Below are 17,593 nucleotides of genomic sequence, written 5' to 3'. Positions count from 1 at the left end.
GATAACTCTTACGGCAATGTAAGGGAGACAGAGAGAAGAGAGAACACAAATGGCAGGATAATAATGAAGCAGTAAATTGGATTCTATTTATAATGAAGTTATAGCCATCTATAATTAGCTTTCCAGATACTTACTGGACACTTGTAATCTCTAGCTCTTTCATGTTTCAGTATGTGCTTTATAAGAGCATATCGTCTCTGAAAAACCATTCCACATTCCCCACATTTATGGGATGCTTCTTCTTCGGTATTCTCTTTAGCATCCCTTTTTGGTTGTTTCATCTTTTTTCCTCTTTGAACTAATTTCTGAGCCACCTAATTAAAGAACAGAAAACACAATCTAAATAAATTAACTATCTCAAATTCACATTATCTTAATATTGGTATTTAAAACATTAAATTGCTTTCCTGCATCCACTCCCCTTCCCCCCAAGATAATTATCACCGTAAGTTTAACTGCAGAATGTTTTCAACTTAAAGCTAAAACTACAAAGGTAAACTCTTTTTTCATCATACCTGTTGAACTGCTGACTTGGAAATGGCTTTCCGTTTCTGCAGCTTCTTCTCCATTCCTTTGTGTAGTCGGATATATCCTCCTTCGTTAACAGAACGCTGCCGAAGCCTGCTTCTGTAAGTATCATCATCATCGGGACTATGGTCTGTCTGTGCTGTCGGTTCAACTAGATTTTCCTGATCTTTTAAAGACTGGCCAAGCTTCTGCCTATGCTCTGAGATATCTTCAGCACAGATATCCTCTGTTGCTGTATCATTTCCCATATTACTGTTTTCTGGAGAGCTACTGATTACATTCTCTTTTGAAAGCTTAGGATGAGTATTAGAGACTGTGCCATCTTCTCTGCTGTTTAAAGTTTCTAGTTCTGTCTGGCTGTTTTTTGTTCCTAAATCAACAGACTCCATTTCAGGATGGGAATCAGTTACACAGCCTACAGGTGACAGAGCAGCTTCGGTCTGTGAAGAAACCTGGGACTCAGGCTGTTGTCCTGGCTCTCCATTCTGCTCTGGCAATTCTCCATTCACCAGCAGTACAATTTCACAATCCCCAAGTTCAGTGGATAAAGTTGTTGTGGTTCCCTCGTTGTTAGCCACAGGAGGTGCTGTACCTCCATTTTGTTCTGGTAAGTCCTGTGTAGATGTAACTGTTTGTACCTCACCCTTCTTATATACTGTTAGCTGCTTCTCTTCCATTAGTTTATGTACACTTTCACAGATTTCTAAAACTTCTGACATGAAAAGATGACGAGCCAAGATGGCTACATCAGCCATGCTACAGAAGTCAAAACTTAGCACAGAAGTATAGGCAAATTCCAGTAAAGGAAGGAAGCTTGCCTTACAAAAGCCTATGCGAAACAAGAAAGATGAAAGACAAAAAAGTCAAATCACCACTAAAACACCTTGTAGAAACAATTACTGTATAATTATGACAATATAAAATAGAATATAAAGGCAAATATGACCATTTATTCTGCAATTAAATATCCTGGATTTGTTTTGAGTTCTGGTTGCTTATTAAGCCTTGACTAACTAACTTCTATGAGCCGAGTCTCTCAATACCTAAAATAGAAAATAATATCACACTTACTGCCTCAAAGAGTTGTTGTAAGGCAGTCATTTTCAAAATGTACTCCTTAGAACCCCGGGGGTTCCTCAAATTCCCCTCAAGAATCATCTGCTGGAGAATGGAGGGTAAAAAAAGAGAGGGAGGCAGGTGAGTAGGCAGGGTTCAACCAACCTGTCCCCTAACCTCACTGCAATAAGTATAGCTGTATATTTTAATAATAGAAGTCCATATAAAAATTTGACTGTAAACAGAGGGTTCTACTATTAAAAACTTTAAAACAAGGTCTACAGCAGAGGGTCAGCAAAATTTTTCTGTATAGAATTAGATAATAAAGATTGCAGGCCATAAAGTGTCTGTTGCAACTACTTAATTCTGCCATTGTAGCTGGAAAGAGAAGCCATATATTATAATATGTATACAAATGGGCATGGCTATGGTACAATACAACTTTATTCAGAAAAAGGGAGGGAAAGGAGGACTGGCGGCCTTTGGGTTATAGTTTGCTTATCTTTGTTCTAAGGAATAAGACAATTACTATACACATGAGGTATTAGGTTCTCATTTTATGTGAGAAAATAAGATCAGTTTATTTCTAAGTTCTCAGTACTTCACTTTCGAAACCCATTTTTAAAATTCACATGATTCAAATATCAGAAGATTACACAGTGAAAAGTCCAACTCCATCTCCATGACCAGAATGATTAAGAATTTGTACAGATTTTTAGAGTCTTTATACAGTCAAACAAATACTCTTATGCCTCCTTCTTATAGTAGGTGTTATACTACACATACTTTTCTGTGCCTTGCTTTTCTCATATAATAATTTATCTTAAGAGGTATTTTATTAAAATACAGGGAGCCAAAGCAACCTTTTAAAAACTCATGTTTGGGAATTCCCTGCTGGCTCGGTGGTTAGGACTCTGCGCTTCTGCTGCAGGGGGAACGGGTTCAATCCCCAGTGAGGGAACTAAGATCCCGCAAGACATGCAGCATGGCCAGAAAACCCCCAAAACCAAAAAACTCATGTTTGCTGTGTTTTTCAGTTTTGACTCAAGATACATAAAATGTGGTCCTTTTATATAGGCAAATAGTGGATAAACAAGTAACAAGCATACAGGGAAACCTTAAACTGTGAGATCTATTAGGATTCAGGTTGAAAGCTGGGGAGACTACACATCAACATGACCATCATAGCTAATTCAGCCATTCCTAGGAAAGCTGATAATCAAGCAGGCTGAAGTCATATTAATACTGCTACAAATTATGAAACCGGGTTAAATAAGGTTGAGGTAAGAAAGAATATTTCTTAAAAAAAAAGCAACAGATACCAACAAAATAATGTATTTTGGTCTTTTACCTAGTACCTTTTTAATTTCTAAGTTGAAGTCATAAGAAAAATTTTCCATGAAAGAAATAACTCTGCTCCAAGTAACTTTAAATATCAAAAACCATTTTTTCCCAAAGATACAAGTCAAATGTTTACTGTAAAATGCTATAAAACACAAAAGAAAATAAGATAAAAAAAACCACTCATAGGGGCTTCCCTGGTGGCGCAGTGGTTGAGAGTACACCTGCTGATGCAGGGGACATGGGTTCGTGCCCCGGTCCGGGGGGATCCCACATGCCGCAGAGCGGCTGAGCCCGTAAGCCATGGCCGCTGAGCCTGCGCGTCCGGAGCCTGTGCTCTGCAACGGGAGGGGCCACACAGCAGTGAGAGGCCCGCGTACCGGGGAAAAAAAAAAAAACCCACTCATAATCCTATTGCCACAAGATAATTTTGATATTTTGTTTTTACTCCTAGCCTTTTTATGTACACATACACACACTCTGGAAAACATTTTAATCAAAATAAAAGGGGTGGGACTTTCCTGGTGGCACAGTGGTTAAGAATCCGCCTGCCAATGCAGGGAACACAGGTTTGATCCCTGGTCCGGGAAGATCCCACACGCCGCGGAGCAACTAAGCCCGTGCGCCACAACTACTGAGCCTACACCCGAGAACCTGTGAGCCACAACTATTTGAGCCTGCATGCCACAACTACTGAAGCCTGCGTGCCTAGAGCCAGTGCTCCACAACAAGAGAAGCCACTGCAATGAGAAGCCCGTGCACCGCAACGAAGGGTAGCCCCAACTCGCCACAACTCGAGAAAGCCCATACGTAGCAACGAAGACTCAATGCAGCCAAAAATAAATAAATTTATTAAAAAAAAAAAGACATGACACCCTAAAATTCCTAGAAAAGAACATAGGCCAAACATACTCTGACATAAATTGTACCAATGTTTTCCTAGGTCAGTCGCCCAAGGCAATAGACATAAAAGCAAAAATAAACAAATGGGACTTAAACTTACAAGCTTTTGCATAGCAAAGCAAACCATAAACAAAATGAAAAGACAATCTATGGAATGGGAGAAAATATTTGCAAGAGATGTGACTGACAAGTGCTTAATCTCCAAAATATACAAACAGCTCATACAATTCAACAAAAACAAACAACCCAATCAAAAAATGGGCAGAAGAACTAAAGAGACATTTCTGCAAAGAAAACACAAAGATGGCCAATAAGTTTATGAAAAAATGCTCAAGGGACTTCCCTGGTGGTCCAGGAGCTGGAACTCCACACTCCCAATGCAGAGGGCCTGGGTTTGACTCCTGGTTGGGCAACTAGATTCCACATGCTGCAACTAACAGTTTGCATGGCACAAGTAAAAATCCTGCATGTTGCAACTAAGACTTGGCACAGCCAAATAAATAAATATTAAACAAACAAAAAAAAAAGGATGCTCATCATTGCTAAATTATTAGAGAAGTGAAAATTAAAACTACAATGAGGTACCACCTCACACTGGTCAAAATGGCCATCATTAAAAGTTTACAAATGGGTGCTCGGAGGGGAAACATGGCAGAAGAGTAAGACGCAGAGATCACCTTCCTATCCACAGATACATCAGAAATACATCTACACGTGGAACTCCTAAAAAACACCTACTGAACGCTGGCAGAAGACCTCAGACCTCCCAAAAGGCACAAAACTCCCCACGTACCTGGGTAGGGCAAAAGAAAAAAGAATAAACAGAGACAAAAGAATAGGGACGGGACTTGCACCAGTGGGAGGGGGCTGTGAAGGAGGAAAGGTTTCCACACACTAGAAGCCCCTTCACTGGCGGAGACTGTTGGGGGCGGAGCGGGGGGAGCTTTGGAGCTGCTGAGGAGAGCGCAGCCACAGGGGTGCAGGAGGCAAAGCAGAGAGATTTCCGCACAGAGGATCGTTGCCGACCAGCACTCACCAGCCCGACCAGCACTCACCAGCCCGAGAGGCTTGTCAGCTCACCTGGGAGCTGAGGATCTGGCTTCAGTTGGAGCAGAGCGCAGGGAGAGGACTGGCAGCTTGAACACTGCCTGAAGGGGTTAGTGCACCACGGCTAGCCGGGAGGGAGTCCGGGAAAAAGTCTGGACCTGCCGAAGAGGCAAGAGACTTTTTCTTCCCTCTTTGTTTCCTGGTGCGCAAGGAGAGGGGATTAAGAGCGCCGCTTAAAGGAGCTCCACAGACGGGCGCGAGCCGCGGCTAAAAGCGCGGACCACAGAGATGGGCATGAGACGCTAAGGCTGCTGCTGCCGCCACCAAGAAGCCTGTGTGCGAGCACAGGTCACTATTCACACCTCCCCTCCCGGGAGCCTGTGCAGCCCGCCACTGCCAGGTTCCCGGGATCCAGGGACAACTTCCCCAGCAGAACGCACAGCGAGCCTCAGGCTGGTGCAACGTCATGCTGGCCTCTGCCGCCGCAGGCTCGCCCCGCACTCCGTACCCCTCCCTCCCACTGGCCTGAGTGAGCCAGAGCCCCCGAATCAGCGGCTCCTTTAACCCCCGTCCTGTGTGAGCGAAGAGCAGTCACCCTCCAGCGACCTACATGAAAAGGCGGGGCCAAATCCAAAGCTGAGCCCCTGGGAGCTGTGAGACCAAAGAAGAGAAAGGGAAATCTCTCCCAACAGCCTCAGGAGCAGCAGATTAAAGCTCCACAATCAACTTGATGTACCCTGCATCTGTGCAATACCTGAATAGACAACGAATCATCCCAAATTGAGGAGGTGGACTTTGAGAGCAAGATTTATTATTTTTTCCCCTTTTCCTCTTCTTGTGAGTGTGTATGTGTATGCTTCTGTGTGAGATTTTGTCTGTGTAGCTTTCTTTCACCATTTGTCCTAGGGTTCTATCCGACCAGTTTTTTGTTTGTTTTGCTACTTAAAAATTTTTTTTAAAATATTTTTTTATTTTAATAACTTTATTTTATTTTACCTTACTTTATTTTCTTTTATCCTTCCTTCCTTCCTCTCTTTCTCTCTTTCTTTCTTTCTACTTTTTCTCCCTTTTATTCTGAGCCATGTGGATGAAAGGCTCTTGGTGCTGAAGCCAGGAGTCAGTGCTGTGCCTCTGAGGTGGGAGAGCCAACTTCAGGACACTGGTCCACAAGGGACCTCCCAGCTCCACATAATATCGAACGGTGAAAATCTCCCAGAGATCTCCATCTCAACACCAGCACCCAGCTTCACTCAATGACCAGCAAGCTACAGTGCTGGACAACCTATGCCAAACAACTAGCAAAACAGGAACACAACCCCACCCATTAGCAGAGAGGCTGCCTAAAATCATAGTAAGTCCGCAGACACCCCAAAACACACCACAAAACGTGGACCTGCCCACCAGAAAGACAAGATCCAGCTTCATGCAGCAGAACACAGGCACTAGTCCCCTCCACCAGGAAGCCTACACAACCCACTGAACCAACTTTAGCCACTGGGGACAGACACCAAAAACAACGGGAACTATGAACCTGCAGCCTGCAAAAAGGAGACCCCAAACACAGTAAGATAAGCAAAATGAGAAGACAGAAAAACAAACAGCAGATGAAGGAGCAAGATAAAAACCCACCAGACCTAACAAATGAAGACGAAATAGGCAGTCTACCTGAAAAAGAATTCAGAATAATGATAGTAAAGATGATCCAAAATCTTGTAAATATAATAGAGAAAATACAAGAAACATTTAACAAGAACCTAGAAGAACTAAAGATGAAACAAGCAACGATGAACAACACAATAAATGAAATTAAAAATACTCTAGAAGGGGGCTTCCCTGGTGGCACAGTGGTTGAGAGTCCACCTGCCGATGCGGGGGACACAAGTTCGTGCCCCAGTCCGGGAAGATCCCACATGCTGCAGAGCGGCTGGGTCCGTGAGCCATGGCTGCTGACCCTGCGCATCCGGAGCCTGTGCTCTGCAAAGGAGAGGCCACAACAGTGAGAGGCCCGCATACCTAAAAAACAAACAAAAAAACAAAAATACTCTAGAAGGGATCAATAGGAGAACAACTGAGGCAGAAGAATGGATAAGTGACCTGGAAGATAAAATAGTGGAAATAACTACTGCAGAGCAGAATAAAGAAAAAAGAATGAAAAGAACTGAGGACAGTCTCCGAGACCTCTGGGACAACATTAAACGCACCAACATTCAAATTATAGGGGTTCCAGAAGAAGAAGAGAAAAACAAAGGGACTGAGAAAATATGTGAGATTATAATTGAAAACTTCCCTAATATGGGAAAGGAAATAGTTAATCAAGTCCAGGAAGCACAGAGAGTCCCATACAGGATAAATCCAAGGAGAAACATGCCAAGACACATATTAATCAAACTGTCAAAAATTAAATACAAAGAAAACATATTAAAAGCAGCAAGGGAAAAACAATAGGTAACACACAAGGGAAGCCCCATAAGGTTAATGATCTTTCAGCAGAAACTCTGCAAGCCAGAAGGGACTGGCAGGACAAATTTAAAGTGATGAAGGAGAAAAACCTACAACCAAGATTACTGTACCCAGCAAGGATCTCATTCAGATTTGATGGAGAAATTAAAACCTTTACAAACAAGCAAAAGCTGAGAGAGTTCACCACCACCAAACCAACTTTACAACAAATGCTAAAGGATCTTCTCTAGGCAAGAAACAGAAGAGAAGGAAAAGACCTATAATAACAAACCCAAAACAATGAAGAAAATGGGAATAGGAACAATACTTATCAATAATTACCTTAAATGTAAATGGATTAAATGCTCCCACCAAAAGACACAGACTGGCTGAATGGATACAAAAACAAGACCCATATATATGCTGTCTACAAGAGACCCACTTCAGACCTAGGGACACATACAGACTGAAACTGAGGAGATGCAAAAAGATATTCCATGCAAATGGAAACCAAAAGAAAGCTGGAGTAGCAATTCTCATATCAGACAAAGCAGACTTTAAAATAAAGACTATTAGGGCTTCCCTGGTGGCACAGTGGTTAAGAGTCCACCTGCCGATGCAGGGGACACGGGTTCGTGCCCTGGTCTGGGAAGATCCCACATGCTGCGGAGCGGCTAGGCCCGTGAGCCATGGCCGCTGAGCCTGCGCGTCCGGAGCCTGTGCTCCGCAACGGGAGAGGCCACAACAGTGAGAAGCCTGTGTACCGCAAAAAAAAATAAATAAATAAAGACTATTAGAAGAGACAAAGAAGGACACTACATAATGATCAAGGGATTCATCCAAGAAGAAGATATAACAACTGTAACTATTTATGCAGCCAACATAGGAGCACCTCAATACATAAGGCAAATACCAACAGCCAAAAAAGGGGAAATCAACAGTAACACATTCATAGTAGGGGACTTTAACACCCCACTTTCACCAATGGACAGATCATCCAAAATGAAAATAAATAAGGAAACACAAGCTTTAAATGATACATTAAACAAGATGGACTTAACTGATATTATAGGACACGCCATCCAAAAACAACAGAATACACATTTTTCTCACGTGTTCATGGAACAGTCTCCAGGATAGACCATATCCTGGGTCACAAATCAAGCCTTGGTAAATTTAAGAAAATTGAAATTGTATCAATTATCTTTTCTGACCACAACGCTATGAGACTAGGTATCAATTACAGGAAATGATCTGTAAAAAATACAAACACATGGAGGCAAAACAATACACTACTTAATAACGAATTGATCACTGAAGAAATCAAAGAGGAAATCAAAAAATACCTAGAAACAAATGACAATGGAGACACGACAACCCAAAACCTATGTGAGGCAGCAAAAGCAGTTCTAAGAGGGAAGTTTATAGCAATACAATCCTACTTTAAGAAACAGGAAACATCTTGAATAAACAACCTAACCTTGCACCTAAAGCAATTAGAGAAAGAAGAAGAAAAAAACCCCAAAGTTAGCAGAAGGAAAGAAATCATAAAGACCAGATCAGAAATAAATTAAAAAGAAATGAAGGAAACGATAGCAAAGATCAATAAAACTAAAAGCTGGTTCTTTGAGAAGATAAACAAAATTGATAAACCATCAGCCAGACTCATCAAGATAAAAAGGGAGAAGACTCAAATCAATAGATTTAGAAATGAAAAAAGGAGAAGTAACAACTGACACTGCAGAAATACAAATGATCATGAGAGATTACTACAAGCAACTCTATGCCAGTAAAATGCACAACCTGGAAGAAATGGACAAATTCTTAGAAAAGCACAGCTTCTGAGACTGAACCAGAAAGAAATAGAAAATATAAACAGACCAGTCACAAGCACTGAAATTGAAACCGTGATTAAAAATCTTCCAACAGGGCTTCCCTGGTGGTGCAGTGGTTGCGAGTCTGCCTGCCGATGCAGGGGACACGGGTTCGTGCCCTGGTCCGGGAAGATCCCACATGCCGCAGAGCGGCTAGGCCCGTGAGCCATGGCCACTGAGCCTGTGCGTCCGGAACCTGTGCTCTGCAATGGGAGAAGCCACAACAGTGAGAGGCCTGCGTACTGAAAAAAAAAAAAAAAAAAATCTTCCAACAAACAAAAGCCCAGGACCAGATGGCTTCACGGGTGAATTCTATCAAACATTTAGAGGAGAGCTAACACCTATCCTTCTCAAACTCTTCCAAAATATAGCATAGGGAGGAACACTCCCAAACTCATTCTACGAGGCCACCATCACCCTGATACCAAAACCAGACAAGGATGTCACAAGGAAAGAAAACTACAGGCCAATATCACTGATGAACGTAGATGCAAAAATCCTCAACAAAATACTAGCAAACAGAATCCAACAGCACATTAAAAGGATCATACACCATGATCAAGTGGGGTTTATTCCAGGAATGCAAGGATTCTTCAATATATGCAAATCAATCAACATGATACACCATATTAACAAACTGAACGAGAAAAACCATATGGTCATCTCAATAGATGCAGAGAAAGCTTTCAAGAAAATTCAACACCCATTTATGATAAAAACACTCCAGAAAGTAGGCATAGAAGGAACTTTCCTCAACATGATAAAGGCCATATATTACAAACCCACAGCCAACATCGTCCTCAACGGTGAAAAACTGAAAGCATTTCCACTAAGATCAGGAACAAGACAAGGTTGCCCACTCTCACCACTCTTATTCAACATAGTTTTGGAAGTTTTAGCCACAGCAATCAGAGAAGAAAAGGAAATAAAAGGAATCCAAATCAGAAAAGAAGAAGTGAAGCTGTCACTCTTTGCAGATGACATGACACTATACATAGAGAATCCTAAGGATGCTACCAGAAAACTACTAGAGCTGATCAATGAATTTGGTAAAGTAGCAGGATACAAAATTAATGCACAGAAATCTCTGGCATTCCTATACACTAATGATGAAAAATCTGAAAGTGAAACCAAGAAAACACTCCCATTTACCATAGCAACAAAAGGTAAAATATCTAGGAATAAACCTACCCAAGGAGACAAAAGACCTGTATGCAGAAAATTGTAAGACACTGATGAAAGAAATTAAAGATGATACAAATAGATAGAGAGATACACCATGTTCTTGGATTGGAAGAATCAACATTGTGAAAATGACTTTACTACCCAAAGCAATCTACAGATTCAATGCAATCCCTATGAAACTACCACTGGCATTTTTCACAGAACTAGAACAAAAAATTTCACAATTTGTATGGAAACACAAAAGACCCCGAATAGCCAAAGCAATCTTGATAATGAAAAATGGAGCTGGAGGAATCAGGCTCCCTGACTTCAGACTATACTACAAAGCTACAGTAATCAAGACAGTATGGTACTGGCACAAAAACAGAAAGACAGATCAATGGAACAAGATAGAAAGCCCAGAGATAAACCCACGGACATATGGTCACCTTATCTTTGATAAAGGAGGAAGGAATGTACAGTGGAGAAAGGACAGTCTCTTCAATAAGTGGTGCTGGGAAAACTGGACAGGTACATGTAAAAGTATGAGATTAGATCACTCCCTAACACCATACAGAAAAATAAGCTCAAAATGGATTAAAGACCTAAATGTAAGGCCAGAAGCTATCAAACTCTTAGAGGAAAACATAGGCAGAACACTCTACGACATAAATCACAGCAAGATCCTTTTTGACCCACCTCCTAGACAAATGGAAATAAAAAACAAAAATAAACAAATGGGACCTAATGAAACTTCAAAGCTTTTGCACAGCAAAGGAAACCATAAGCAAGACCAAAAGACAACCCTCAGAATGGGAGAAAATATTTGCAAATGAAGCAACTGAGAAAGGATTAATCTCTAAAATTTACAAGCAGCTCATGCAGCTCAATAACAAAAAAACAAACAACCCAATCCAAAAATGAGCAGAAGACCTAAATAGACATTTCTCCAAAGAAGGTATACAGACTGCCAACAAACACATGAAAGAATGCTCAACATCATTAATCATTAGAGAAATGCAAATCAAAAGTACAATGAGATATCATCGCACACCAGTCAGAATGGCCATCATCAAAAAAATCTAGAAACAATAAATGCTGGAGAGGGTGTGGAGAAAAGGGAACACTCTTGCACTGCTGGTGGGAATGTGAATTGGTACAGCCACTATGGAGAACAGTATGGAGGTTCCTTAAAAAACTAGAAATAGAACTACCATATGACCCAGCAATCCCACTACTGGGCATATACCCTGAGAAAACCATAATTCAAAAACAGTCATGTACCAAAATGTTCATTGCAGCTCTATTTACAATAGCCAGGACATGGAAACAACCTAAGTGTCCATCATCAGATGAATGGATAAAGAAGATGTGGCACATATATACAATGGAATATTACTCAGCCATAAAAAGAAACGAAATTGAGCTCTTTGTAATGAGGTGGATGGACCTAGAGTCTGTCATACAGAGTGAAGTAAGTCAGAAAGAGAAAGACAAATACCATATGCTAACACATATATATGCAATTTAAGAAAAAAAATATCAAGAAGAACCTAGGGGTAAGACAGGAATAAAGACACAGACGTACCGGAGAATGGACTTGAGGATATGGGGAGGGGGAAGGGTAAGCTGTGACAAAGTGAGAGAGTGGCATGGACATATATACACTACCAAATGTAAAACAGATAGATAGTGGGAAGCAGCCGCATAGCACAGGGAGATCAGCTTGGTGCTCTGTGACCACCTAGAGGGGTGGGATAGGGAGGGTTAGGAGAGTTTTTCTGTAAAGAGCAAGATAAGCAAATATTTTAGGTTTTGTGGGTCACTAGTTTATGTAGCAACTATTCAATTCTGCCCTTGTAAGCTCAAAAGCAGCCACAGACAATATATAAATACATGGGTGTGGCTGTCTCCCAATAAAACTTTATTTACAAAAGCAGGCAGTGGGCCACCCTACAAGTTATAGTCTGCCAACTTTTTTTTTAAAAAGTCAGTAAACCTCTAGTAAAAAAAATTCAGAAATGAGAGAGAAGGCAGAAGGAATGAAAGAGACAAATCTACAGTCACTGGAGGCATTTAGAAGAGAATATTAAAAAATTTTGTGCTGGAATTCCTTGGCAGTCCAGTGGTTAGGACTCTGCGCTTTCACTGCCGAGGGTCCAGGTTCAGTCTGTGGTCGGGAACTAAGATCCCACAGGCCGCGTGGCACCACCACCACCACCAACAAAAATTGTGCCAAGAAACTTGAAAATTTAGATGAAATGGACATATTATGGCAAAACTTTCTATAAATTACTCAAGATGAAATAGAAAACCTAAAGAATTCCCTAACCATTAAACTTGTCGAATTAGTACCTAAAAATCTTCCCCCAAAAGTCCAGTCAATTTTAGCCACCATTCTACCAAAAATTCAAGAAACAAATAATTCTAATCTCATAGTAACTACTTCAGTGAATGTAAAAAATTGGAGGGAATACACAATCTATAAGACTAAACCAACTCTGATATCAAAACATGACAGAAACAGTGTGAAAAAGGAAAATTACTCATGAATACACTTGGAAACAGTCTAACAATATTAGCATTCTAAACCAAACACAGCAGTTTGTACAAAAGATGATATATTATGACTAAACTGGATTTATCTCAGGAATGAAAAATTGAGTTAACATTGGTAAACCAATGTAATTTCCCACGTTAATGAAAAAAAGATGGTCTCAACGGATACAGAAAAAGTATGTGGTAAGTCCACACCTATTTCAGAGGGAATTTCCTTAATGTTAAAGGGGGTAAAGGGTTATCTATTTAAAACATTCACCAAATAATATACTTCATGGTTAAAAAAGAAAAAAAAGCATTCCCATGTCTTTCTTTACCATGGGAATAAATGAACCCTCTATCACTACCTCTATGTAACTGCTGGGGTTCTTTTGAAGTCCTAAACAGCACTGTAAAGCGAGAAAAAAAAAGTTCAAAATATAAGGACTGGAAAGGTAGGGAAAAAAAAATTACTATTAGCAGATAATATATTAATATATTCAGTATTTGTTTTATATGGAAAATCTCAAAGAGTATAGATAAATGTCTGAATGACTAGTAGTCATTCAGACATTTATCTATAGATTCTTTGTTGATTCTATATACAGTACTACTATATACAGTACTCTATATACAGTACTACTTTGTTGATTCTATATTCAGTACTACTGTATATAGAATCAACAGTTACCAAAAATAAATCAGAAATAATATAATTTTAAGAAAACAAATTATAGTAGTATCAAAAAGTATAAACTACCTTAGAATAATCTAACAAAAGATGTGTGAGACTTTTATGGAAAAACCTCTAAAACTTTATTAATTCGATGTAATCCCTAACAAAATACATTTTTCTTCTTTTTATGGAAGCAGACAAGCTGCTTTAATAGTTTATATGGAACAGCAAAGAGTTATGGATAACTAAGACCCACATGAATAATTAAGGTGGGAGACTTTCATTATTATAAAGCTAAGGTCATTAAGACCAAGCAATAAGAGTGTGAGAAGAGACAACCAATAGACTGGAAAAAAGCTTATAATCAGTACCAAACATGTGAAAATGTGTTTTTTAAGAGAATTTGCATGGCTGATGGGTAGGAAGAGAAGGGAGTTTTCACTAAATGGTTCTGAAACAAAATGGGAAAAAATGAAATCAAACACCTATCTCACACCATCAAAAAAAAAATTCCAAATAGATTAAAAGTTAAATATGAAAGGAAAACTATAAGGCAGTATATGAAAATATCTTTACGACTGAGTAGGGAAGAATTTTTTTTTAAAGCATAAACAACATAAAGGAAAATACTGATGAATTCAACAACCATTAAACTAGGTAATTAGAAAACAGATGTCATTTATCATTGCTTTTTTATACATTACACATATTTTATAATTAGTCTACTAAATATTTAAAAATCAAACAAAATTTTTAACAATGTCTACTTCACCTGCTATTGGTTTACACCATATTTGCTGAACAATATATAAAAATAAGCATATAGAATGAAGAATAAATGAGATATTTTGTTGGAATAATAGAATGCTGTGCTGCAGTTATTTGGGGGCAGACATTTCATTTGCTATTATAAGCTGCTGAGAAACTGGAAAAGAGCAACACACTCTTCTTTCTGCTTCAGATGCATAAAAGATGCATGAAGGGGCTTCCCTGGTGGCGCAGTGGTTGAGAGTCCGCCTGCCGATGCAGGGGACATGGGTTCGTGCCCCAGTCCGGGAAGATCCCACATGCCGCGGAGCGGCTGGGCCCATGAGCCATGGCCGCTGAGCCTGCGCGTCCGGAGCCTGTGCTTCGCAGTGGGAGAGGCCCACATACAGCAAAAAAAAAAAGATACATGAGGGCTTCCCTGGTGGCGCAGTGGTTGAGAGTCCGCCTGCCGATGCAGGGGACGCGGGTTTGTGCCCGGTCTGGGAAGATCCCACATGCCGCGGAGTGGCTGGGCCCAAGGCCACAACACTGAGAGGCCCACATACCGCCAAAAAAAAAAAAAAAAAAAAGATGCATGAAAGATAAGGAAAAAATTCCAAAGCTAACACATCAAGACTACACTTGTGATAGGTTTTATTATTCAGATGGCCCAGAATAAGATGTATTTTCTCCTCTGAGTCACCAAAGTAAATATCACGAATCTAGGATGTAATGCAACTCTATGCTCTGTAAAAGTTTTTGTTCACCACTGTATCCCCATAGCCCAGGCCAGTTCCTTGCAAACAATGGATGCTTCAGAAATATTTTTTAGTAATTAAACATATAGCTACTGTTAAGGAAAAATATATGAATTTGTCTTTCCAGAGAAGGTGAGTTTTAACAAGTATAAGGTAGAAAAGGATCAGTGGTTAACTAGGTAAGTATTTATATATCTGGATAAAGTCATTTTTTTGTTTAAGAAAGGGGAAATGACATTTCACACAGTGGTGTCAGTAAATCAAGAATTACAGCAAATTAATATTATGAGGAAATGTATAAATAAGGTTACCTATTTTAATGCTTCCTAAATTTTCATTTGTTGACTCCTAAGCCAATACATAAATTCTAGTGAGGCCAAAAGAAAGTCAAATTATTCATTTAATAATAATAACAACAACAGCAGCAGCCCCAAAGAAACGAAAAAACCACATCTGGAATTCTGATTATTCTATATTGACAATTTGATTATCGAATCTAATGAATGACGATTATTAATCTTAAAAAATGAAAAACAACAGACCTACATAAGTGCTCTACAATTTCATGTTGCACAACATAAGATTCAGGCAGTCAATTTTAAAGTAATATATTTACTTAGTGTAATAACACTGGTGCAATTATGGATTTCTCTCAAACTGTTTTTAACAGTGTAAATCCCAGAAATTCTACTACTGCTACAATCATCTCCGCTAACGGATAGTGATAGGAAATGACAGCCTTTTCATAACTCTATCTTGGAAACCCTACTAAAAGGAAGGACCTTACAGTTCAGCTTAGTCTGTTTCTGTAAGTGGGCTTCTCTCACTTGAGCATAAAACCTGAGTTTGTAAGATATACACACCCCTCTTCCAGTATATACTTATTAACAAAAAACAAGAATATCAGAAAATTCTTACCAGAAAGATCCACCACTGCCTCATGACTGGAAACAGCTCCTTTTTCAATAAAAAGATCTCGAAAATATTCGCTATTAGCTGACAGAACAGATTTATGAGCTTTGTACTCTTCTCCTTCAATTAACAAAGTAACATCACAGAACTGGTTAGAGAGTCTCTGTTCATTCAGCTGTTTTAAGACAGCCTGACAATGTTTTGGAGAAGAACGTTTCACCACTCCTTTGGTGTCAACCTATCAAAATAAGTTTGAGACCAAGAGTTGCATTACATATCATCTGTATTTTTACCCTTAACAGAATTTAAAACAAGACACATTATTCCCTTGTAAAAGATTCCACTAATATGAAGAAATAACCTGATATTCTTTATTACCTATGTATTTCAATAAAAAGATACGTTGTTCTCACTATCTTCTGCTATGTTCATTCTACTTGACCCAATGAAAATCTGCATCTCACTTCTTGCTGCCTCCTCTTATTAGTCAGAAATTTATTTGATGATATAAGAAACTAATGCAGGCAAAAAACAAAGACCTAGTCAGCTTAATTTTACCTTGCTGCATGACCCAGAGACTGCTTCCAGAAATGTATTCTGTCTACCTGTACCAATATACTATTAAAAAGAAGAGAGGAGGAGTAATTAACAACAAACCAACAAATTACATTCTGATGAGAAGAAACAACAGGAATACTTATGATTAAGGAAGAGGCAGTATTAGCAAACTTTTAGGGCATATAACAACATGACAATGACAGTGCCAAAAGGGAAGCAGTTTTAGTGGTTTAAGAAAAAATTCAGTTAAGACTATAAATACTAACACACTAGTTACCAATGTTAAGCTGAATGGAAAGTTCCACTTACAAATACAAGTTCATGTTTGGATACTGGCTTCTTTTTTGCAGGCTTGGAAGCTGTAGTTGGAGGCGAAGTAAAGTTGCTCAGGTCATCCTCTGATTCATTACTTTCTTCTCCAGATTCAAGGTCTAGTCCCAATTCTTCCAACATTTCTGAAGTATCTGATATAGGACGGGATCGATCTAGTTTCTCCTGGCATTTGCTACACTGTTTAATGTAATCTTTGACTTGCTTTAATATACCTACAATGAAACAAAAATTAACTAGTTAAATTTAATACTGCTCTCATGTGAAAACTGAAGATTATACTGTTCATTATTTAATCTGTGTATACTAATGTATATTCAAGTGCATGTATACAGACACACACATGCCCATAAAGTATGTAGAGTGAATTATTTAGAATTTAAGATACATTTTTTTCAAAGATATGTTATAATGACAATTTGTCTCCATGCCGAAGTAGACTGTTTTGTTGTTCACTCTTAGTTATTCATTTACTCGCTGTATGATTATGTAGCACCATCCATCTCCATGTGAGTTTCAACTCACTCATGCAATAGGAACTATATGAAATTGCCAATATTCAACTGTTTTTGACCTTCATAAACAGTAATATAATAATGTGGTTCACGCTAATAACTCTCCACCCTACTACCATCAGGCTTCACCATGCAATTAGCTTTGGCCAATGGAATATGAATGAATATGATGGATACCATGTGTCACCAGAAGCTTTAAGAAGCAAT

At 39.3% G+C, this 17,593-nt stretch overlaps 1 protein-coding gene across 1 annotated transcript in view; it reads right to left on the bottom strand.

The window, feature by feature from the left end:
• The window catches only part of ZBTB11 (zinc finger and BTB domain containing 11), a 35,828-nt gene that overhangs the window by 11,739 nt on the left and 6,496 nt on the right, over positions 1-17,593 (bottom strand). The window contains exons 2-5 of the mRNA XM_079922035.1: positions 16,851-17,086; positions 15,990-16,221; positions 516-1,357; positions 135-314 (exon numbers count right to left, since the gene is read on the bottom strand). Of these exons, the coding sequence (XP_079778161.1) occupies positions 135-314; positions 516-1,357; positions 15,990-16,221; positions 16,851-17,086 (1,490 nt within the window). The remainder of the gene's footprint in view (positions 1-134; positions 315-515; positions 1,358-15,989; positions 16,222-16,850; positions 17,087-17,593) is intronic.

This window comes from Stenella coeruleoalba (assembly GCF_951394435.1).
Source record: "Stenella coeruleoalba genome assembly, chromosome: 5".
Classification (NCBI taxonomy): Eukaryota; Metazoa; Chordata; class Mammalia; order Artiodactyla; family Delphinidae; genus Stenella; species Stenella coeruleoalba.
The sequence above is the reverse complement of the archived record's forward strand: the minus strand, read 5'-3'. Positions and strand labels throughout refer to the sequence as shown.